Here is a 26,165-nt window from a genome sequence, read left to right on the forward strand (position 1 = left end):
CATGTGTAGCTTTGATTTATAAAATGAAACAAGAAAATTAATGTTAATCTTTAATAAATGGCTACCTATGATAAAAAAAATCTTTTTTTTTTAAAGGGAATTTGTCAGCAGATTTGTGTTATGTAATCTGACAGCAGCACAATGTAAGGGTAGAGACCCTGATTCCAGCAATGTATCACTTAGTTTACTGGGTGCAGCAGGTGTGATAGAATCACAGTTTTCTCTGCAGCGGATCTAGCAGAGCTCTGAATGCTGAGCTCTGTATAGCCCCACCACAGCACTGATTGGCAGCTCTCTGTGTACACTGTGCATAAAGCTGCAAGGATTTATTTGGTCATAATGGGTTAAACCTTAAAAGCTAAATATTTTTTTGCATAGGGTAAACATAAAAATGGGGTGGGGAGGTGTCCGAAATACTTTTTCTCAGCGCTGTGATTTCTTGAGGCACATGCAGAAATAGCCATGAAGCAAGCAAATACCGTGACTTTTTATGTTACTATTTTTTATTCATGCTTTCATATTTGGCAGCACTGACCGAGCACGGCTCAAATATTGTAACACTGGGGTATTATTGATCGTGGGTTCATCTTCTACAGGGCCCTTTTCAGGAAATCCACCAACAAATGATGAGGAAATCCAAAATCCAGCTGGACTATTAAATAACCCTTCAAAAAAGGAAATAAAAGTTTATATGAGACAGATTCATGGCATATCATGTACGGACCAACATAACTCATTTACAGCAGTATTTATTTTTTTCTCGACCTTTCACCATATTTTTCACATTGAGCTGAACATACAACAGAGCAGAATAAAATATATATTTTTTAATTTTGCCAATCCATTGTGGAAATATTCGACATCAAAGTATTTGACACCTAATGAGTTCATCTTAATAAAAGTTAAGTGGGTGTTATCAAAGAGTTTCCACTGGGGGCGTGTCTTTCTTCCCCCTGTATGACATTGCCCAATCATAAGCAGGCAGCAACACACAGGAGAGAAAGAACACGCCCCCACAATAGCTCAGAGCAGGTTTTTCAGTGTGTGAGGAGTAATGGCAGCCTGCTCTGATCTCACTACAGACTCTATTACATTGTGTGTCCAGTTGAACATGAAACAAATGGTGAAAGCGTCTTTAGCTTTTTTTCTTTGCATATATAATCACCATCCATATTTTTGTTGTTTATTTCATCCCACCTCAGTCACATCTATACATTTTACCCCATTCATTGTAGCAAGTTAGGTCATGTGATCCCTAGTCTGACAACCAGTCCAGAACATGTACTAATGTGTAGACAGGAAGTCAGGAAGCAATCAGGGATATAGTAGATGGGACATGCTGAAGCTGCATCACACAGGATACACAGAGACCCATCTGAATCAGTGGAGTACGAACCCATAGACTTTTAATTGGGTGCATGCATTGCTCTGTGCACATGCTCATGCAAGAGCTGCATTTCACAGCAGTGTTTTGCTCTACTCTTGGGGTCTTGGGACCTTGACCTCCATCATATCCTAACACATATCACACTGTATAAAGTATTAAAAAATGACATGAAATGTTAGGTGACTGAAACTGCAATACCAGACAATGCCTCATGGACAATAGTGGTGCTGTTTATAAAGAAGAAAAAAATTATGTAATACATTTTATATTACATTGCACTTACCTCATGTGGGATTATTTCAGGATTTATGATTTCAAATAAATTTAGGCTTTTACTGTTCATCAGGGATGTCAAAGCCGACTCCAAACCTGCAAAAAAATACTCAAAAGATGTTAAAAAATCCACACTCCTCATCCTACAGTAACATAATGATAAGCACCATATTTTTTCTACTATTGTTCAATAGTCCCATTCATTTTACTGAGTTAATCACCATTACTTGAAATAAATTTATTGAATATTAATGTATAATGGAAGCCAAAATATTTGCCTGACTGCCTCACTGTTTTCCAACAATAGGGCAATTTTTACATGGCAGAATTTGGCATCAAATTTTGTCAGTCCAAACTAATAGTGGGTCCAAAACACAGAAGAGGTGCAGATATATCCATCAGGATCCTTTCAACTTTTTTGTATTGTTTTTTAACACTTGTAGAAAATGCCATACATTTCATGCATTGTGTTTTTTTATTTTATTTTAGACATCTGGGTTTTTTTTCCAAGTATCTTCCTGTCGGGTGGAGAAGCCCATTGTAAAATGACCATTTGCGTTCAGGGATTTTCCCTTCAAAGATGTTAATGGGATTGTCTCACCTTCTTAAATACGGTAGGTAAAATTGATCAGTATATGTGAAAAATTACTTTGCAATTTAGTTGTTATTAAAATTAATCTCCTGTGCTCCTCCGATGCTGAAAAGGTAAAGCTGACTCATCTTGCAACATTGGAGACTAAGCGCACAGTTCGGGACATCGGTACCATGCTGCTGGTCCAAACTGTCAATCTTCAAGAGCACACCGCTCCTGGCAAGCTGGGAGTCAGGGGAGCTGTGGGCTCCTGAAGATTCAATGTGAAACAACCCCTTTAATGGCATATCCATAGGTGTGTCACAGTTTCTACATTGGCTGTGGAAAAGTTACGCGGTGAGTGACCCCGGACTGTTACCTGACCACTCTTTTGTATCACCCCTCTGTACTACGAGCCCTCCTGGTATTTGACCCCGGACTGTTACCTGACCAACCTTTTGTATCACCCCTGTGTATGTCGTCCAATAATTGCTAATCCAGACTTACGTTCCACTATAGCTTGAATCCCAAATTCAGACACCACAGTTTGGAGAAATTGTTTAATCTGTTCTTCGTTCTGTAGAAGAAATATACATTTCTAGGTTATATGCTGATCCATGCAGTACTAGGTATAGTCCTATTCTATAATTAAAATCCTGAGAACAGATCTGCGGCTAATAGAGGGTCCTTGTATAACTCACCAAACCGACATATGGACACTTAGAGAAGACAAAATTGGAAAAAAATTGTATGCATATAAACTATCCTTCAAAAAAGGATAGTAGAAAGTTGGCTCTCTAGTGCTGCCTATAATAGGGTAATACCCTAAAAGGCTCTTATAAGCCTTGCCAATTGACGAGGGGCAACACCTCAAAATACTGTGTCTGCAAATTGAGATATTAATTTGGCTTTTATCCTAAGTAATTGTCTAGCTGTGACTATAGTGTAGCTAGGACTGTGGCCCCTAATTTAGTCCCTCAAGCTAAAGGGGCCCTAGGCTCTCCCTGTTCCCAGGACTACCCCTGCTGGTGGGGATGCCTGGGTCACTCAATTCCTGCATCGTACTAATCTGATCCACTCCCCCACCCAGGGAACAGGGGGCAGCAGTGAAAGGGTTAACACAGAAAAGACAGACAGGGTAAAACAGCAGCTCAGTCACACAGAACTCACACAGGAATAAACACTAAGAGTAAGAAGGCTGTGAGGCAAAGAAACTACATGAAACAACAAAGGGGAAAGAAAAGGATTATACCAAAAACCACACACAACAATCACAGAGCAACCACCTCTCCAGACCAGTGTAAGACAAGTTATAGCTGGCACTACCTGAATAGTCCAGCACACGTGCAGCGCCCCCACGTAAGGGCAATGGGGTACTCGGTACCGGGTCCTTCAGTTCCTTCAGCGAGGATGTCACGGTGGCCCGACCCGGCCTGTGGCCCTATGAGGGGCGCCCAAATAAAGGCAGAGTTCGTATGGAATGAGATTCGTGAGGCCACCTGTGGTATTCGGTCAGGGTGACCGACGCTGCTTAGGGGTCCGCTGGGGTGGTGTAATGGCAGCTAGATGGTATACCTTCCCACAGGTGAAGTGTCTCCCCAGGGCTTCCCAGAGGTGTAGATGGTGATGGTGGATGATGTAAGGCGAGGTGAATAATGAGGACACAATGGGTGCAGTCTCTTTAACTTTACTGAAGTCCAGAGTACAGGATTACAGGGTAGGCAGAGTCCAGCCAGTCTGATGACACTTCCAGAGTCTCCCTTACCAGGTGGAAATCAGTAGCTTTTCTACTAGCGCCGTGTGTTGTAGAACCTCCCTGCTGAGCAACTCGGTAAGGTCCTCACAACTCTTGCCCCCAGTTGGTATGGATAGGACTAACCCATATGACGGTGATGGCCTGAGGCTATTTTATAGGGACCCTAGAGACGCCCCTCCTCCACAATTGCCACCGTGTCTTCTTAGGTTTTTAGGTCAGACAGCCAGCTTGGAATTGACTGCCCTGCCGGTCTCTGAAGTAAAGCATAGAGTCTATTACTCCCTCGGTGTTCCGGCCACCGGTCCGCGCTCCAGAAAGAGGCAGCCTCTCCCAGGACAGGACTCCTTCTGGTTTTCTATTCTCCTTTTGCTGTGACTTCGTGTCTCACTCCCTACAACACAATTCTCTTTGCATCCTTTCTTAGGATGCTGCCGCATGGGTTGCAGGCGCAGCTTCGTGTACCCTCGTTCTCCTCCTCAGACCGTAGTATGGATCTGACTGGAGATCACCCCAGCCAGCTCGACCTGGAGACCTTTCTCTCTCAGTCCCCAGCCAGGAACTCTCTAACTTTCCCTCCTGCCTCACTTCCTAACCAACCCACCAGTTTTACCCTAATGTGAGGAGTGGCCTAGTAGATAGAATCTTTTGCTCCCCCTGGTGGACTGGAGTGTGAAGTGTAGTGTGTGTCTTGTGATACCTGGTAGGGTGAACTCCTTTGGTGCCATCAGACGTAACATCACTCCCCCTGGTGGAAGAATGACATTACTGCAACGACCAGGACTCTGGGGCGCTGCACACGTATATAGGGGAAGAGAAGAAGTGAGTGATTCTCCCACAGCATGTGACTAAGGAGTACTAACAACCTAACCCAGCAGAGATTTAACTCTCGGTAACCTATGTTTGCTTCAACACCCAAGTCTCCCTGCACTGATTACAGCCATTAGTGAAGCTACAAGAATGCTAGAACCTAGAGACCCTAATGCCGCCATCACAGTTGGCGATGTTTGCAAAATCCTCCTTGTGACAGTCATATTGCATGGCTCATTAAAGAGTCGATATTAACTTTTAGGATAATTGCTTCCAATAGGTGGCATTAAAGTTCAAGTCTTCTTAATCTCTGAAGACACAATTAGCATGTTTAGTTTTTCTCTGCACGTTTTGTTCTCGATTGACCGGTGAATAATGTCATAGGCCTTTTTCACACCCATGTATTTCATATATCTATAGTACGGATCCACAGTAGTCAAATGCGCTTATATTAAGGAGGCAATGGTCTTCCATCAGTTGAACGTATTATAGGTTGCTACTGCAGATCAGCAATATGGATGTAGAATTGAGCCGGATGCATCAAAAAAAATTTCATTAGTATTTGGATTTATGGCTATTATTTTCGGGCAAAAACAAATCTGATAAAGTGTTTTTTTTTTGTTTTGTCTCCCAATTATAGTTGGTTTAAATAAAAAAATGAACTTTACTCACCCTTCCCTGGTCCAGCACTGAGTCTCTGCCACTGCTCCCAGTGTCTGTTATAGTCACGTCGACAGCACTGAAGCCAATCAGTAAATTCAACGGCTTTGTCCAAGTTGACAGCATGAGTCATTTATAAACTCTGAGGTCACTGTTTGGCTGCAGCGCTGTCGACATAACAGTAGCGCTGCAGACGATAACAGATACCGGGAGCAGCAGAAGACACACAGCGCTGGACCTGAGGAGGCTGCATTAGGGGTCATGTAGGAGTCTGTGTAAATCGGTCCAAACACGGACCGAAATACACGGTCTCCCAATATAACTGTCGCAGTCTCATAGACATATATGCAGCTGTCACGCTCGGGTGAGCCGCGGCCAGTCCGTATATTGGGGTCCGTGCACAGACTGATCTACACAGACGTCTACATGTGACATAAGCTCAGTTTTCAGCCAAACTATAGCTCGAGACAGGGGGTTTTGTAGATCGGAAACTCCCTTTAATTTAGTAATTATAGATAGTAAATGGTATGTACTCACCATAGAAACCGTTAGGGAACTTCTGACATTTTTAATAGAAACTCTGATACCAAGAAAACGAGGAAAAGAGATATTAAAGTTTGCATTTAACCATCTATTTTTAAAAATGAATAAAATTAATAAAATACTTAGAAAACCTAAGTGCTAATCAGGGGTGGCCAAAGCATTACAAGCTGCACCACATATCATTGGGGTCAGAGCTTTGTTTTCCTTACATACAGCTCCATTTTCATGATTCCGTATGAAAAATTCTGTCTCCCGACCGCAATTTGTTTAATAAAAAAAGCAAACAAAGTGTGCTTTACCCTCCTATTGTATGTGATTGTCTGCAGTGCTACAGCGCTGCAGCTAATCGGCGAGCTCAGCAGCTATAACGGCAGAAGCTGTTCGGAGCCGCTGAGCTTTGATGACTTTTGTATTCTCTTAGCAGTCCATATAGCCGCTATATGTCCCACAATTCTATCGGCATCGAGTAAGAAAAATTTGTAAATGAACACGTTAGATACATATTTGTATGGAAGGATCGCGGTCATTTTGTAGTCCACGAGTTGGGTACGGTACTTTGAAATTCAACTCACAGAGGATTAGACGGGTGCAACTTCAGTTTTTTGTCTGCATACGAGGCCTGGACGGCGGTAACCGTTTCCTGCAATAAAAAGAAACATTGATCCATTGATAGTAATTGCTTACGCCGCAATATTCCTTCTTGGCAAGAACACAATATTTTACATATCTCTCCTGATCCCCCCATACATAGGCCGAACGCGCCTATCTTCCTTGTGGGAGACCTTACCCCTCTGAAAAAGGTTTGCTTTCATTTTTTGGCTATTGTATCCTGCCTGCTTATTCATTCATGGTCCCCAGGTATTTTTCTGCTCTGCTTATTGGTAATTGACAACTGAAAGCCTCATTAACTGACATTACATCTTTCTGAGGGTGAACAATAAAGAGCAGGGAGATTCCTAGTACTCCGCTTGGAGGGTCCACACTGCAGCAAAAAAATTAACACAATCTAACTATAAAATGCAGCAATGGTCTCTCATTTAATTGTAGGATAAGGAAACATCATCTTATATGGATTTTTAAAGAAAAACGCGACGTGTGCACATACCCTTACATTAAATATTTTACAGTGTTACACTCATTACAACTGGAGAAAGAAATAGTTTTCTATAAGTCTCCTATCAGATGACTTGAGAGTCATCTTACGGGGTTCAGTCCTTGTACTCACCGTTTCAAAATATAAATCTGATGCAGAAGTGATGCTTATATGGACCGCGACAGAAGAGGTCACCATCGTGCCCTTTGGTGTAATTTTAATTCCAGGGGCCGTGAGACTCCACACTTTTGCAGAGATTTCGTTAGCTGCATGATTGTGGAGGATCTAAGAGACAGAATTGTTGCTTAGCCAGAGACAGAATTGTGGCAGGGCACATATCTGGCCAAGGTTACAACAGAACTTGTGTAGTACTCATGGTTCCTAAGAGCACAGTGGCTTCCATAATCCTTAAATGGAAGAAGTTTGGGACCACCAGAAGTCTTCCTAGACCTGGCCGTCCAGCCAAACTGAGCAATCGTGGGAGAAGAGCCTTGGTGAAAGAGTTAAAGAAGAATCCCAAGATCACTGTGGCTGAGAAAGTTCCACAAAGTCAACTATCACTGCAGCCCTCCACCAGTCGGGCCTTTATGGCAGAGTGGCCCAACGTAAGCCTCTCCTCAGTGCAAGACATATGAAAGCCCGCATAGAGTTTGCTAAAAATCACATGAAGGACTCCCAGACTATTAGAAATAAGATTCTCTGGTCTGACGAGACAAAGATAGACCTTTTTGGTGATAATTCTAAGCGGTATGTGTGGAGAAAACCAGGCACTGCTCATCACCTGCCCAATATAAACCCAACAGTGAAACATGGTGGTGGCAGCATCGTGCTATGGGGGTGTTTTTCAGCTGCAGGGACAGGACGACTGGTTGTCATAGAAGGAAACATGAATGCGGTTCAGTACAGAGATATCTTGGATGAAAATCTCTTCCAGAGTGCTCTGGACCTCAGACTTGGCCGAAGGTTCACCTTCCAACAAGACAATGACCCTAAGCACACAGCTAAAATAACAAAGGAGTGTCTTCAGAACAACTCTGTGACCATTCTTGACTGGTTCAGCCAGAGCCCTGACCTAAACCCAATTGAGCATCTCTGGAGAGACCTGAAAATGGCTGTCCACCAACAATCACCATCCAACCTGACGGAACTGGAGAGGATCTGCAAGGAAGAATGGCAGGGGATCCCCAAATCCAGGTGTGAAAAACTTGTTGCCTCATTCCCAAGTAGACTCGTGGCTGTACTAGCTCAAAAGGTGCTTCTACTCAATACTGAGCAAAGGGTCTGAATACTTATGACCATGTGACATTTCAGTTTTTCTTTTTTAATAAATTAGCAAAAAGTTCTACATTTCAATTTTTTCAGTCAAGATGGGGTGCAGAGTGTACATTAATGAGAAAAAAGCAACTTTTTTTTTAATTTACCAAATGGCTGCAATGACACAAAGAGTGAAAAATATAAAGGGGTCTGAATACTTTCAGTACCCACTGTATACTTGTAGAAATAGGTATTGTGAATTATTGCGCATACTTATAGTTACCTCTCGTAGGATTTCCTGATGGGATGCCTCATTATCATTCTGAAGGATATCCTGAATACAGAAAGGTTACAGGTTTCTGTTTAATAAGCCATAAAACTGCAGAAACAGTTTTGATTCATTTTTATGTAAATTTTAATTTAGTGGTGTCTTTCCATTTTTCTCACAGGAAGAGGATTGATGCACTGCCGAGGACGATGATCTTTTGGGCAAGGCAAAAGATCATTTCACCTGACGAACAAGCATTTTGGAAATAAGTAAGTAATAAAAAGCCATGGACACGTGGAAACTGACACATGGACCAAACATTGATAACAATTGGTCTTTACCAGAACAATACCAGAAAAATCACTGAAGTCTGAATGAGGCCTTATAACGTTAGATCTATGAGTTTCATGAAAATCTCTGTATTTCTAGGCAGATGACTATTTTAGGAGTAAATGCTCTTCAAATTTACCTTTAACTCTTCGCCGGAAAGATTCAGTGTCAAATGCTGATTGAGAAAATATGCCAGCATTAGAGAATCCAGGACCTGCTCTGAAAACCAGAAGTAGAGCATCCTATCGTGCTTTAGAAGCGAAGGGGAGAAGATGGAGTCATTGTAGGAAACTGTGAGATTCTTGTAGGCCAGAAAACCCTAAGGAAGAGAGGGAAGAATATTTCTTATGTCATTGAATTGTCTAGCTTTAAAAAAGTACAGTTTTATGGATTTTTTTTTAATTGTTGCTTCTCCGCTGATTCTGGAACAGTTTTACTTTTTCTTCTGTGTTCCTCCATTCAGTAATAATAAAGGTGCACATTTAATTGTGGGTGTAGCCATGTTTTGATTGGCCAGTTTCAGAGGAGAAAAAGCATCTTCGTGGGCCTACCATGTTTTGATTGGCCAGTGTCAAAGGAAAAAAGCATCTTTGTGGGCATAGCCATGTTTTGATTGGCCAGTGTCAGAGGAGAAAAAGCATCTTCGTGGGCGTAGCCATGTTTTGATTGGCCAATGTCAAAGGAAAAAAGGCATCTTCGTGGGCATAGCCATGTTTTGATTGGCCAGTGTCAAAGGAAAAAAGCATCTTCGTGGGCATAGCCATGTTTTGATTGGCCAGTGTCAAAGGAAAAAAAGCATCTTCGTGGGCGTAGCCATGTTTTGATTGGCCAGTGTCAAAGGAAAAAAAGCATCTTCGTGGGCATAGCCATGTTTTGATTGGCCAGTGTCAAAGGAAAAAAGCATCTTCATGGGCATAGCTATGTTTTGATTGGCCAGTGTCAAAGGAAAAAAGCATCTTCATGGGCATAGCTATGTTTTGATTGGCCAGTGTCAAAGGAAAAAAGCATCTTCGTGGGCATAGCCATGTTTTGATTGGCCAGTGTCAGAGGAGAAAAAGCATCTTCATGGGCGTAGCCATGTTTTGATTGGCCAGTGTCAGAGGAGAAAAAGCATCTTCGTGGGCGTAGCCATGTTTTGATTGGCCAGTGTCAGAGGAGAAAAAGCATCTTCGTGGGCGTAGCCATGTTTTGATTGGCCAGTGTCAGAGGAGAAAAAGCATCTTCGTGGGCGTAGCCATGTTTTGATTGGCCAGTGTCAAAGGAAAAAAGCATCTTCGTGGGTGTAGCCATGTTTTGATTGGCCAGTGTCAGAGGAAAAAAAAAGTAAACGCCCACAGAGAAGTTTTGTGGTTTACACCAAGTTTATTAAAGGGAAAATGTGCATCTTTAGTTCCATGGGGCATAACTTTGGAATGGATGGGCACAGAAGAAAAAGGAAAACTGTTCCAGAATCAGTGGTGCAGCGCCGATTCAAGAAGGTACTCAGTTTAAATAATAAAGAAAAATCCAATGAGAGGTCGTTTTTAAAATTCTGACTTTTTACAGCTTCACATGGGCTGTCATTTAACTTTCCAAGTCTCTAGAAATAAAAATCTACACAGTGATGTAATGATTAATCTTCTTCTTTCTTGAATTTGTATAACAAGGCAGATAAGCCTTACAGGAGTTTCTGAAAGCTAAAAGAAAACCCAGTGGGAGCTTCAATTACTGATTGAACGAACACAGGAAAAAAAACACATCTAATGAGCGGGGAATTCCGAGATTACATTTTCCATTGACAAATTAAGATAAATACTCAAAGCAAAAATGTGGATAAAGCACACTTACTAAAAATCAGTCAGTCAGCCAGTCACCTGTGTTCTGTACGAGGCCAGATTTAAATATTGCAGATGTGGTGAAAGGGATCCTGCCGACTGATTCATTCTGCCCATGGTTTGTAATTGCAGCCAAGACCAACTTTGCAACTACGACCACGTTTCACACTGAATATCTGAACAGGGCAGATAATGCATCTAGGATGACTATTCCAAGAGGCAGGACCATGGCCGCTTCTGCACCCTCCAATCTTCTTGACTGATGGCTCTCTCCATATATACATAAACATTGGGAAAGACCTGTCAATGTAGGAGAGTGGGACTTGGAGAAAGCTTACATGGCTGCCATAATGGAGCCAGTGTCTGATTCATGCTGCTTGGTTCCTGGGAAACATGAATCATCTGCCAGGTTCCCTTTCGAGAAGTACCGTCCTCCCTCCTGGTACAGAACTATTACTATTGTGGTCTAGAAGAGTCATCACAAATTTTGGCACACAGAATAATTACTCCAAAAGAGTTTAGACTTTTCTGTATCCATGCCATTTTTTAATGTAGGAAGGGTTCGCGTAAATATTGTGACAACACTGAACCACAAGCAAACTTCCATGAGCAATCTCCTATGCTACTCTAAATTCTAGCATTAAAAAAAACAAACAAAAGTGGTGAAAAATAGGCAAATAAATAAATACATAAATAGGCATAAAAGGATACAAGGAGCGTGAGGAAAGAACAATTGGTTTTCATAAAACAACCTGCTGTCGGGGGTAAAAGGGGTTATCCAAAACCAGAAAAACCCTTCAGGGTAGGTGCACACAATGTCTTTTAGACACTGCTTTCCCATCGAGCGAAATGGTGGTGGTGTTTTTCCTGAATTGTCTTTTTTTGGCATTTTTGGGGCAACCACGGTGCCAGTGTTTTTTTTTTTTTTTCTTACAATAAGTATACAATAGTAAATGGCTTCCAAGTATAAGCTGTTTGACATATGGTTTTATCTCATCTTTTAACTTCTTTGCAGCTTTCAAAGTCAGAAGCGGTAAAAGGAATCTCAAAAAGACTGAACATATACACACCAAGCCGTTTTGACATTACAGTGCCTATACTCATTCTTTTTAGAATTTCAGAGGGGACCTTCCTGTATTAGACGTCATGTGCACATACCCTTAAAATATCCGTAAGGCTGTATTGAAAGTCAAAGGCCTAAAGAGTGTTCTCTTGGCTTCAGTCTGGTCAGAACACCTCAAAATCCCATAAAAAGAGTTTTTAGAAAATGTAGGAAAATTGGCTATTCCATTACCTGGGGTCCAATTAAAAAGAAAAAAAGGATATTTAAAACATATATCGTCAATATACCCTACAAAGAGGTTCTATAAAGTGTATGAAAATCAGCTATTCCATGACGTGGGGTCCAATTAAAAAGGAAAAAAGGTATATTTAAAAGATATATCCTGTGGTCCAATTAAAAAAAAAAGGTATTTTTAAACATATATCGTCAATATACCATAAAAAGCGTGTCGGAGAATTGGCTATTCCATTACGTCCAATTAAAAGAAAGGTAGATTTTATACATATATTTTGAATAACTATTTGTGAGAGATGCCACTATGACATCCTATAAATAGACATCTCATGTACGTTTTTTTAATACAGTAGCTTTTTATTAGGTTTCCATCTAACAGATGCAATTGTAGCCTACCGGACTAGTCTTTAATCATAAACATACCTGACGCTGCAAGATTGAGGCAGCGTTCACATGCATACATGCTGCGACTGAACAACAGCAGCCTGGTGGTGCTGCTGTCTTTCCATTGTTTCACCTACAAAGCCTTGGGGCCGTTGCGATCAGTGTGTGAACGCGTCTTAAAGTTTCAGATAAAAGAAACCCCCCGAAGTGTATAGGTGATAATTATTATTTGTGGGAAAATCCCATTTAACCTCCTAGCCCTCTTATTATCACTCACCTTGTGATGGGACTCCAGGTAGTTTTCTTTAATGACTGGGAAGTCTGTGACATCAATATTCACTCCAATATCTCCATAACTCAGAAAGTTTTCTATAAAAAGGTTTGAGAAGATATGACTCTAAAATAGTTGTAAATATTCATATAATTCGTACAATGCCCATCTATCACTGTGTTTTGTAAACCCATTAGTCTAGTTAAAGGGAATAAGTCACCATGTTTTTGATACCTGATCTGAGAGCAGCAAAATGTAAGGGCAGAGACCCTGAATCCAGCAATGTATCACTTACTGGGCTGCTTGATGTAGTTTTTTTAAAATCACTTTTATCAGTAGGAAATTATGACTACAAGACTACTTAGTCTGCTTCCAGGTAGTCCGACAACGCCCCTCACCACTGATTGGCCACTTTCTGCCTATGCACAGTGTACGCAGAAAGCTGCCAATCAGTGACGTGGGCGTGGTTATACAGGGCTCAGCATTCAGGGAACTGCTAGATCTGCAGCAGAGAAGGAAAGCATCTACAAATTGGAAAACCCCTGAAGAATGACCAGGTCACTTTTTCTAGCCACTTGGCTTTTTTGAACACCTGAAGGGGTTAAAAAGACGCTCTAGAGCCCGAACATATAAAAAGAAAATAATTTTTACATAGCAGCTCATCCTTTTGAGTGCTTCCTGAGCACTTTTTATTAAGGTGGGGTTTTTGAAGGTAAAGGGATACCGAATAGAAAAAGACGTTGCATGCACATACCATATTCAAAACCAAAAATCACACCCATCATCTCACCCATCATTTAACATTAACATTTCTTAGAGGTGATTTTTGAAAAATCTCAGCAAATCCTGACCTAAAAAGTAAAATGGAATATAACAAATGAAATCTTATAAAATATACCTGCTCTGTCTTGGATGAAATCAGCAAGTAGGTTTGCCACATAATTTATTTCTTTACAAATCTGAAGAGTAAAAACATGTGGAATGTGTTACTTCAATTATTCTTACAAAATCAAATTTTTTTTTTTTTAAACTTTGTCTCCCGTTGCCCTTAAGAGTTCGTATTGTTAAATCAACTTGTTTCTTTGGGAACGCTATGCAATCTATGGGCAGCATGTTATCGAGAATGAGACACTGAGCAAATGAATCTATAATTTTGGAATAGATTCAGTATGACATGTATTTAATTAATTTACCATCCTGCTCATTCTACTCTAAGGAGTCCAGTGGGTGGTCCCATTCAGTGATCGACAGCCTTTCCTGTATGCATATCTGCCAATCACTAAGTAGGACCACCCCTGTTCTGAGACTCCTTGGAATGCCCTAACCCTATTCAGAGAATGCCTTTGACACAACCTAGATTGCTCAGTTTTCGGCTGGGTGTTCAGTGTACCCTTGGTGTGGCCAAGAGGCACAGTGTACCGTTCCACCCACTGGTTTTGCTTGCCCCTGCCTCCTTCACGTGCAATCAACAGCACTTTCTCTGCAGATAGTGATCACTGCAGGCAAACCAGGGCTATCAATCATAAGTGATGGTGGTAGGGATATGCAAAACCAGTGGGCAAAATGGTGCACTGAGCTTCTCGGCCACACCAGGAGTGCACCGTACACTCTTATTAGCATATTTGAAAAACTTCAGTTTCTGCATAATGGAGGGATCGATTAGATCATTATAGGTGATATATTTATAAGGGCTATATCCCCTATAAAACATATAGGCTTACTTTTTATTGTCACCTGACAGCAGTAGGCTGCAGTCGTTTGAGAAAACTATGCCAATCCTTTTTTTGGCCACATTGTGGGATAACCTTGTTTGCATAGAAGAAAAGAACACAGAACACAAAGAACACAAAAAAACTTCTCATTAATACTGTCCAGCAAAGTTAACCTTGCCCTTATTATACCATGGGTCTAATATCTTAACCAAAACCATAAGACACCAACGTCAGGCACCAAATATCACATATATCATGAGAGAATTCTCCTCATCGCCTGGACACTAATGTGAGTCAAAGGGGAATAAGACCAAGGTTTTCATGCCTTCTCAAATTTTTCAGGACAATCTCTTATTTTTATATACCACCCTCATAGGATTCTGCAGTATTTACCATATTGACCCAGTGTGAAATTTGTGGTGGTCTTCTATCCATCCATCTCATGGTGGTTGCCTGAGAAGAGCAAAAGGGTAGCGGGGCCGGGCTACACACCTTAGGGCGATAGTATGATCTCGATGAGGATAGCTAGGACCTCTTTCCAACAGTCCTCAATAGGAGGGCAATACAACACCAGGTGTATAAACTCTGCCGCCTCTTCCCCACACCTATGCCAGTCTGCAGTGGTGGATCTACACATTGTATATAACCTGCTAGGAGTCAGAAACCATTGATTGACTCTATACATTAGGACTAGCCTGTTATTAATTGCCAAGGAACATATTGTGGGGACGTCACCGCCTCGCTCCAATCCTCCTCATATAGGGAGGGTGATACTGTCCTCCATTTGGCCTCAACCAACAATAACAATGAGGGGCATCTCCCACTTAGTACCCGGTGTATAACGAGGCGATCAATCCTTGGGTCCCTGGCTCCTTAGAATGCCAAACAGGGGGTTTGAAGATACAAGATAATTCCCAATATCTGGGAACTGTGCTTTAAGGGCATGCCTTAGTAGCAGATAATGAAATAAAGCATGTCTGAGAACTTGATAGAGCTGTATTAATCAAAGGAAACAAGAACACCCTGGATATATACCTGCACCAGAGTCTTGACCCCTAATTTCAACCAAAACTGAGCATCTTGGGAATGTAGTAATTCGGGAAGAGCTCTGTTATGCCATGAGGGGGACTCAGATACTGTGTCCTTGAGATGAAAGCTCTGTTAGGTGGCTCTCCACACTTCAACCGCAAGTGTGTAAATTGGCAAGAATGAGCGTGAGTATCTGGTGCCTCCAAGACCCCCATAGACGCTGAAGACTAAACAAGTCGCAAGAATTTGGCAAATGATTTTCTGCTTTCCAGTGTTGTAGAAAGCAAAGTTGGTCATCTAAGTAGTATAAGAAGATGTGCGGGAGTGCCGCATCGGCCTCATCCCTGGTCCTCTGAGGAGTGGTCAGAATCAGCCCCATATGGAGGATGCTGAATGGGAGATGCTCATGGCAAAGACCTTCTGTGGGACGATGGAGGCTGAATGTTCCAGAACATACAGGAATTTAGGGAGGGCTATCATTTTAATGACATTGATTCTTCCAGCTATTGACAGAGGGAGGGCTCCCCATATTCGGATTTCCACCCTCAGGTTTGGAAAAAAAAGGGGATATATTTAAATCACGAAGTTGAGTCTTTTTTTCATGTTTATATCTTAATATTTAAAGTGTGATAGTATCCGTAACCTGCAGAATTCATCCCCTACTTCCCATCCCATGGGGCTTAGAAGTGACAACATGGATTTTTGACAGTTTATGTTTAGACAGGAGAACCGGAAAAATTCATCAATCAGATCCATTACCAGGGCAGCGTAACTCTTAGACTGGCCATAAACGGGATCCCAAGCGGTCTTCATGGGAACCCACTTTATCCCTTGTTATCCTGCAATCTGACAGATCCTGGCCGCTAGTGGATCCATAGGTATCAGATTATGTTTAGCGAGAAAAATTAAAACTGAGCAGAAAAGTAAAAAAGGATAAAGGCAAGAATTGTATTCCTCACCTGACCTTTAAGCACAAGCTTTAAGGTGAATGAAATTAAATCTGTAAATAGTTGCTTAAACCATCCAGGCCTGCAAAATAAAAAAATATATATATTTCTAAGAATAACAAAGTATTTTATATATGTTTTTAATAGAAATTTGATAACATCTTTGTATCTTACTGCTTGTCTCCATGAAGGTGTAAAATCAGTTCATGAAACGACAGGTAGCAGTCAGAAGTATCAGCAGCAATGCGGTTATTTCCACAAGCTGTAAAATACAAGGTCTGAAATGTAGTGCAAAATATAGTAATGCAACAGACAAAAACTGTAGAATATACGGTAATATAATAATATTATTATTATTATTATTATCAGCCACTATACAAAACTACAAAGCACTGATTAACCAATCAAAGGGCTGCCACATTCGTCACCGTGTCTGCAAACTGAGATTCTCTTTTGGCTTTTATCCTAAGTCATATTGCAAGGCTCGTTAAAGAAGCGATATTGACTTTTAGGATCGCTGCTTTCAACAGGTGTCGCTAGAGTTCTAGTTCTCTTCCTCTCTGAGTTTGCAAATTTTCCCACCTACAAAGAATGGAGAGGTCTGTCATTTTTGCAACTGTGAGAGACAGAATCTTACAAAAATCCAGAAAATCACATTGTATGATTTTTACATAATTAATTTGCATTTTATTGCATGAAATAAGTTTTTGATACAATAGAAAAACAGAACTTAATATTTGGCACAGAAACCTTGGTTTGCAGTTACAAAGGTCAGACGTTTCCTGTAGTTCTTGACCAGGTTTGCACACACTGCAGAAGGGATTTTGGCCCCCTCCTCCATAAAGATCATCTTCAGATCTTTCAGCTTTCGGGGCTGTCGCTGAGCAACATTGATTTTCAGCTCCCTCCAAAGATTTTCTACTTTGTTCACGTCTGGAAACTTACTAGGCCTCTCCAAGACCTTGAAATGTGTCTTACGGAGCTGTTCCTTAGTTGCCCTGGCTATCTGTTTTGGGTCATTGTCATGCTGGAAGACCCAGCCACAACCCATCTTCAATGCTCGTACTGAGGGAAGGAGGTTGTTTGCCAAAATCTCGCAATACATGACCACATCCTCCCTTCAATACAGTGCAGTCGTCCTGTCCCGTTTGCATAAAAGCACCCCCAAAGTATGATGTTTCCCCCACCATGCTTCACAGTTGGGATGGTGTTCTGGGAGTTGTACTCATCTTTCTTCTTCCTCCAAGCACAGCAAGTGGTGTTGATACCAAAAAGTTCTATTTTGGTCTCATCTGACCACATGATCTTTTCCCTTGCCTCCAATGGATCATCGAGATGGTTATTGGCAAACTTTTAACGGGCTTGGACATGTGCTGGTGTGAGCAGGGGGACCTTGTGTGACCTGCAGGATTTTAATACATGATGGCGTAGTGTGTTACTAACATTTCTGTTTGAGACTGTGGTCCCAGCTCTCTTCAGGTCATTGACCAGGTCCTCCCGTGTAGTTCTGGGCTGATTCCTGAGCTTTCTCAGAATTATCCTTACCCCACCCCTCCCCCAGACGAGACCTTGCATAGAGCCCCAGACCTAGGAAGATTGACAGTCATCTCGTGTTTCTTCCAATAGTTGTGCTAATAGTTATGGTCTTCTCACGATGCTGCTTTCCTGTTGTCCTGTAGCCCATCGCAGCCTTGTGCAAGTCTACAATTTTGTCCCTGGTGTCCTTAGACGGCTCTTTGGTCTTGGCCATGGTGGAGAGGTTGGAATGTGTGGACAGGTGTCTTTCATACAGCAGCTGTCCTGTAGCCCATCGCAGCCTTGTGCAAGTCTACAATTTTGTCCCTGGTGTCCTTAGACGGCTCTTTGGTCTTGGCCATGGTGGAGAGGTTGGAATGTGTGGACAGGTGTCTTTCATACAGGTGACGAGTACAAACGGATTCAATTAATACAGGTAATGAGTGCAGAGTAGTAGGACTTCTTAACAAAGAACTAACAGGTCTGAGAGAGCCAGAATCCTTGCTGGTTGGTAGGTTATCAAATACTTATGCAATAAAATGCAGATTAATTACCGTATGTAAAAATCATACAATGTGATTTTCTTTTCTTTTTTTACTATTAGATTCTGTCTCTAACAGATAAAAATTACAGACCTCGCCATTCTTTGTAGGTGGAAAAACTTGCAAAATCGGCACTGTATCACATACTTATTTTCCCCACTGTATATAAATAGTATATATCAAAAAGATTAATTTAGAATAAAAATATTTACATAGATTCATTGTTACTTACTGAGTTTAGTGTTCACTTGTAAATCAATGGAGGAAAAGATTTCAAAGTCAATAGAATGTTCAACCTGAACACTAAAAATTAAATATAAGACAAAACATTACGTACTTATATTTTGAAAATAATGCCAAATCCAATATATTATATGACATCTTAGATCAGAGATATGTTCACCTTTAAACACTGTTTTACAGGTTATGTATAATCTACAGTATACAGAGCTTAAACACCACGGCACCGTACGAATGTAGTGGTCGCTCTCAGGTACTGCAGCTCAGCTCCCATTGAGATGAATGAGACCTGAGCTGCAGTACCGAGAATGACCACTATGCGATGCACAGAGCTGCGATATTTTGGCTCCATACATTCTGCACTTGTGCATCAGTTGACCAGTGATGGTGTCAGGTTCTGTGCCCCATAATCTAATATTTTATATATTAAACATCCTCTCCATATCATTTCTATGTATATATTTATAGAGTATATTTTATAATTTTCATATCCACTTACAACCAGGTCCCATATCCGTAGTTCAGAGTTCCTTTGAAAGATGCGCTGACGTTTTTGATCATGATCTCCACGGCGTCATCCTCCTTCAGATCCACTTCACTGCTTTCTATCGATAGATTACTGATCTGAATACTGAAGCAGATGCACCTTGGTCAGTGTCTGTATTATTTACCCTAAATGAGCAGCTACACCGGTCAGCAGGCTATGTCGCCTTATGCAAAGGCAGCAAATTTGTGCAAAGGTACGCTGTTCTTATAACCCAAATAATGTGTGGTTTGTCTAATAGGAGCAATCAAATATACGGCACATGGTTATGAGTATAGTGCATGAAGAGAGCGCTCCTCACACCTACTCACTGGCTACCCTTGATGCAGAGAAGCAAGGAGTCAGTCACTGCAGAGTGGGGGTGAGCGCACCTCATCATGAATATATCAGACTTATAACTAAGAGACCAGACCTATCTCCATATATTTGGCTGGTCTGCTTTAATGCTAGCACTAGGATTTGTGATTTGCTAGTGGTGGACTTTTGTAACAGTACATCTTTATAGATTGTGTACTATATTTACTATTATTTTTATTATTATTCTATTATAATTATTATTAATGTTGTTATTATTTTTATTATTATTTTTATTGCCATTATGTGTATTGTTATTTTTATATTTTATTATTTTTATTGTTATTATTATTATTTGTATTATTATTATTATCGTTATTTGTATTATTTTTTTATTGTTATTATTACTGTTGTTATTATTATTATTCACTGTCAATTTTTCCACCTCACCTTCCTAGGGCCATAACTCTTTTTTTTTTGTTTGGGTCAATATGAGCTGAGCTTTTATTACTACCACATTTTGAGGTCCATATGATTTTTTTATCTCTTTTTTTTTTGCAGGGGGTGGGGGTATTTAAGTAGCCAACAATCAATTATTCTACCATTTCAGATACTTTTTCACTGTCTTCAGGTTAAAAAAATGTACTAAATAGTATGATGTGTTATACGGGCGGACAGTAATGCATGTTCCAATACAAAATATGTTTGTTTGTTTTTTTTTAATTTTATTTATGATCTGGAAAAGGAGGGTAGAGCTTAACCTATATATACACCATACATATAGCCTAAGAAGGTCCTACAAGTTCATGGGAGTATAAATAAATTGTATAGCCAATAGAGATACTGAATTGATAAAAAAGGTACATTTTATTAACATATAAATCAGACAAAAAAACACAATTAAAAAAGGGAATCTACCGGTAAATGTAAATTTATAACTTGCATTATTTTATGAAGCAATTGTTGGATGGTATTTAGGTTACTAAATAGAATATGGCTCTATATGAAGAAATTGTGCTTCATTTTCACAATTTTTTTTTTACATGTGTAAAGAAGGTCCATATGAAATCAACAGTCCATTGCACAATGTCTCTATCTAGTGGAGTCAGATGGAAATACAATTAAAATGGAGGCATATGGGAATACAATCACAGCCCCAGAAGAATAAATATAAAGTCCAAAGTGCATTAAATTCAACCTTTAAAAAAGGGAGACAACTTCAGGTATTCAAGAGTGGAGGAACACAATGAACATTTCAGATCATGAATAAATACATCATATTTACCAGGACTTGAACCCCCTAACGCGCGTTTCGCTTTGTTGCTTCTTCAGAGAAGCTTCTCCGTGTCCCTCCACCTTGCTGCTGAAACCTCAGCACACGCTGCAGCTGTCAGGTGGAGACCGAACACACTTGGACTAAGGCTCGCTCACTCTTTAGCTGGACTCAGAAAATGCTAATTTTAATACGAGGATTATAATAATTAAATTAAATGGCCATTCTGACTTTAATTTTCAAAGTGATGTAAATGTACCAGCCTCATCAGGTCTGTGATCTATTTAATAATGCATGCACTGCGTATTGTCAAATCTGGAGACATTATAGTTCCTGGATGACTCATAGCCAAACATGTGGCCACTTTTTTTTGCCATAAAAGCACCACCTAAGACACTGCGCTTCTGCTAAAAATCCTGTGTCATCGCAGCCTTAGGCCCCCTTCACACGTCAGTGCCTTCAGTACGTGTGGTGACAGTTTTCACATGTGCTGGACACACTTACACATGTAGACCCATTCAAGTAAATGGGTCTGTGCACGTCAGTGTGTTTCCCGGACCGTGTGAAAAACACGTAGACATATCCCGTTTGGCCAGCAGCACAGTCCGCATTACATCCTGCACACTGATGACATCACTAACCCCTGGGCTTGATGTCAGCAGACATAAAATGACTGACATCAACCCCAAAACTATTACCCCACTTGCCAACGTACCAGGACAAGTGGGAAGAGCCAAGAGTAAGAGCCAGAATTGGCGCATTTTATGGATGCACCATTTCTGGGGTGAATGAGGGCTAGTGTTCTTAGCCTGGGAAAGGGCCAATATCCATGACCCCTTCCCAGCCTATTAATATCAGCCCGTAGCTGTCTGTTTAACCTTTGCTGTTTAGTAAAAATAGGGGGGGCCCCCTTTTTACTAACCAGTAAAGGCTAATCACACAGCTGTGAGCTGTTATTAATATGCTGGGAACCTTTTTGGGTATTGGCCCCCTTCCAAGAATAATAACAACAGCCCCGAGCTGCTTGCTTTCCCTCAGCTGGTTAGGAAAAATAAGGGTGACCTCAAGCCATTTAAAACAATAATTATTTAATATGCGCGATACACAGACGGTGGATGCTGACTACAACTGTCATCGCAGGGAGACCATGCGATGATGATGATGAGTGTTGTAGTTAGTGCTATTCCCAGGAGGTGTGTACTGACTAACTGTCATCAGCGTCGCCTGGTCTCGCTGATCGCAGAGAGCATGTGACGATGGTGAGAGCTGGATTCAGCACCCGACGCCTCAGAACCGCGTTAACTATACTGATTTTCCCTAGACACATAGACATAGATAGCACCGGAACTGTTTTTTTCCAGGACATGTGAAAGAGCCCTTAGTGTGTTGTACCCCTGGGGTGTCAAACTGCATTCCTCGAGGGCTGCAAACAGGTCATGTTTTCAGGATTTCCTTGTACTGCACAGGTGATAATTTAATCACCAACTCATTATTTGTGTAGGTGATTAAATTATCACCTGTGCAGTACAAGGAAATCCTGAAAACATGACCTTTTTGCAGCCCTCGAGGAATGCATTTTGACACCCCTGTTGTACCCGGTTCATAAAATTCAACAATGCTGTCATTCTTACTTTGTTAAACCATATGTCACTTTCCCCAAAAAGCTGACAGCTTTTTCTCCCGTGATGTTAGGAAAAGAGGCATGTCTGAAAGCAGCCTGGATAACTTCAGAAGTCTTCTCATTCACTGGAAAGGCACATGAAGAAGTCAAACCATTTACTGTATAATGGCACACAGAAAAGTTTTAACACTTTAAGGAAAAAAAAATGTATGGATGGTAGCAGCACGATGGTGAGCTTGTGTAGGAACAGTTTGTAGCTGTATTGTGGTATTATTGGTAATATTTGGCTTTGAAAAAGTGTGTTCTACTCTAGGAGTGTGGTAATATTATTCATTTTGTAGTGGAAATGGTTTTGGTTAAGGTTTAGCGGTTTTACTTTGGATCAGTATAGTGGTATCATTGGTAATGATGGTCTTTATACAGTGTGCTTTGTTTTGTAGAAGTATGGTAATAGTATTCATTCATTAAGGAGTGGAAATGGTTGTTACCATCATGTAACGGTATTACTTCAGTCAAGTATAGTAGTATTATGGGCAATAATTGGCTTTGCACAGTGTGTTTTGTTCCGTATAAGTATGTTAATACTATTCATTATGGAGTAGAAATGGTTGTTGTTATGGTGTGGTGGCATCATTTTAATCTAGTATAGAAGTATTATTGTAATATTAGTCCTTGTACAGTGTGTAATGCTCTGTAAAAGTACGGTAATAATATTTGCTGTCTGTGTGGGGATACGGCTGTGGTTATGGTGTGGCAGTATTATTTCATCCTGTAATAGAGGTATTATCGGTAATAGTCTGTGTAGCTTTGTGTTTTGTAGAAGTATGGTAACATTATTCATTTTATATATAGTGGACACGTTTTGGTTATGGTTTGGCGGTATTAGTTTTGCCTAGTATAGGGTATTATTGGTCAAACTGTGCTTTGTTCTGTAGTCCTGGTAATATTAATTCGCTATGTAGTGGGAATAGTTATGGTCACAGTGTGGCAATATTATTGGGAATATTGTTTTTTGTACTGTATGTGTATGTTCTCTAAAAGTATTGGTAATATAATTTCACTAAGTAGTGGATATGATAGCGGTCACAGTATGGCGGTATTATTGGTCATTAAACTGTTTTATTCTGTAGAAGTATTGGTAATATTAATTCGCTATGTAGTGGGAATAGTTGTGGTCACAGTATGGCGGTATTATTGGTTTTTGTACTGTGTGTATGTTCTCTATAAGTATTGGTAATATTTTACAATGTAGTGGATGTGGCTGTGATCACAGTATGTCGGTAATATTTTGGCTTAGTATAGTGGTATTATTGGTGATAATGGGCTTTCTATAGCATATTGTCCCTTAGGGCTAGTTTCTCTGGTGTAAATACGTATAAATAAAATGGAGCTCACTTTCTCATGGAGTATAATGGCGCAGGGTTGATGTATGAGACATACTTGTATAAGCATTAAACACAATCTTATCTGCAGCTTAGTGGAAACCTCCTGTGAACATAACAGGACTACACGGGGCTGTGTGCGAGCAAATATATCCTGACAATAGTATTATAGAAGTGACTTCAATATTTGTGTACATTAATGCCTATACATTACATAATTATTATAATACGATTCTATATGTCAGGACTACGTTTCTGTGAGGTAAATTTATGAGGAAAAAGTGTCATATTTTGGACACATTAATGCCTTCTGGTCCAAAGCAGCCAAAACACAGCTTATACACAGGTGAGGTAAAATGAAAGCTGCTCTGTGGTTGGTTGCTATGGGCAACGAGGCCTGTTCTGACATATGAGGCCTAATGTTGTGGAAAAAAGATTGAGAAATCTAACTTTTTTTCCCAATGATAAAATTCAGTGACAGAAATTTCTGTAACAAAATCTGTCTTACGCTACGTTTCCACAATGCGTTTTTTTTTTTTTTACTCTGTGTATTTTTGATAAAATGCAAGTAGCCTATTTTACTTACTGGGTGCGGAAAATCTGCAACATCAAAAGCTCATTGTGGGAACATAAGGGAATCCATCAGCAGGATTTTATACCCCAAACTATGTATATGTGCATGTAGCCCTTTCAAAGACAAGTCCGGCAATACGGTTACATGGCTGGTCAGTTCAACCATTACTGAGAAATCAGCGTTGGTACTGATATGCAAATGAAGATGAAGTGCTATGGTAGATCTGAAGCCTCTGTCACTCTAGCTCTATTCCGCACTCAAAGCTGCTTTCTCCTGCTTGACGGGATAGCCTCTATGCTGTGTGAAAGCAGGCAAAGGAGCTGTTGGTCAAACAGGAGGGGGAATAGAGCTGGAGAGACGGAGGATTCAGATCCACAAATAGCTCTTCAGCCTCATTTGCATATCTATTTAATTGCTGATTTTTAAAAAATACGATGAGCCTGCACAGAGAGTGGAGTATTGGATCAAACATATATATTGAATTTGTACAGTGGCGCGTGCATGCTCATCCAAGAACTGAGTGCTGCTGCATGCAGAAGAGAGTATCAGTGCAATATTTTGAGCTATTGGTGGTGGTCTCAGGAGCCGAATCCACACCAATTGGCAGCACATTTAGTTATGTAAAACATCTAAACAAAAAAATATATTAAAAGGATAATCAGCTATATATAATGTGATGAATCTGTACAGTGGCGCGTGCATGCTCATCCAAGAACTGAGTGCTGCTGCATGCAGAAGAGAGTATCAGTGCAATATTTTGAGCTATTGGTGGTGGTCTCAGGAGCCGAATCCACACCAATTGGCAGCACATTTAGTTATGTAAAACATCTGAACAAAAAAATATATTAAAAGGATAATCATCTATATATAATGTGATGGAGTGGAGCATGACAAGGTTCCCGAAGATGACGCAATAACTTACACACTAATGCTGCTGGCTTTGTCACCCTGCAGACTATGCCCGTCTCTTGGGTGGATGATGGCGTAAACTCACAGGCTGATGAAATTCTCAGAAAGTAGATTGTGACGAGGATCAGTGGCCACATGGTGATGCTTCTGCACGGAGGCGGCGAGTGAGATCTGCTTCTAGTGCTCCAAAAAAAATTACATAAAAAAAAAAAAAAAAATCACAGGAAACTACACACTTCCTTTGTGTTAGGAAGGGGCACAGGGTTATAGCCAGTTATTACAATTGCTGGAAATGGGTCACACAAAGTAACAGAATATTACACATCTGCAAAGTTTACTAAAGTTTACAAAGCAGCAAAAACTAAATGCGATTATGGTCGTGGTGCACTTACGGTCATTTTTTTATTTTTATTTCAAAGAAAGTTCATCTAAAGGGTTTCCTAGAACTGTTGCAAAAGTCAGCAAAAACACTCCCAAAAGGTACTATTGCCAAAAACAAAAGCCCGTGCACATAGTGATTCCAGTATATTGTGTCAAGTACCGCTCATATAACAGGGTGGTGGTCCACCTGAGGATTCTCCTATTCTCCTGTGGGCTAGTCCAAGCCTGGCTCGGAGAACAAAAGGATCAGGAATTGTAAAAATAAATAAATAAAAATAAATCAACAAAATTGTCCAATTTTAATGTGTGTGTCGGAGGTTTTTACATCACCCCTGTAGAAATGTTTAAGGCAATGTTCCCATGTGCAAAAGCACTTTTCTCCTGCACTTGTCTACTCAAAATTGCGCAATTGCAATTTGCTTGATTGCCGCATCACCACCCCAGATTTTTTTTTTTTAAATTTGCAGTTTGTAAGAGACATTTATTTAATGCAG

The 26,165-nt window shown here is 40.5% G+C and overlaps 1 protein-coding gene across 1 annotated transcript; it reads right to left on the minus strand.

The window, feature by feature from the left end:
• Window positions 1-481: 481 nt before the first annotated feature.
• On the minus strand, window positions 482-25,456 carry CETP (cholesteryl ester transfer protein). The gene is made up of 16 exons (XM_069738743.1): window positions 25,304-25,456; window positions 22,436-22,550; window positions 19,193-19,324; window positions 18,686-18,756; window positions 16,571-16,658; window positions 16,409-16,478; window positions 13,607-13,667; window positions 12,715-12,806; window positions 9,082-9,261; window positions 8,628-8,678; window positions 7,223-7,375; window positions 6,570-6,637; window positions 5,992-6,034; window positions 2,739-2,808; window positions 1,671-1,756; window positions 482-665 (listed from the first exon to the last, which is right to left on the minus strand). The coding sequence occupies exons 1-16, from the start codon at window positions 25,425-25,427 to the stop codon at window positions 591-593; spliced, it is 1,479 nt and encodes a 492-aa protein (XP_069594844.1). The 5' UTR covers window positions 25,428-25,456; the 3' UTR covers window positions 482-590.
• Between the last annotated feature and the right edge of the window lie 709 nt (window positions 25,457-26,165).

The sequence above is a fragment of the Ranitomeya imitator genome, chromosome 9 (genome assembly GCF_032444005.1).
Source record: "Ranitomeya imitator isolate aRanImi1 chromosome 9, aRanImi1.pri, whole genome shotgun sequence".
NCBI classification, from domain to species: domain Eukaryota; kingdom Metazoa; phylum Chordata; class Amphibia; order Anura; family Dendrobatidae; genus Ranitomeya; species Ranitomeya imitator.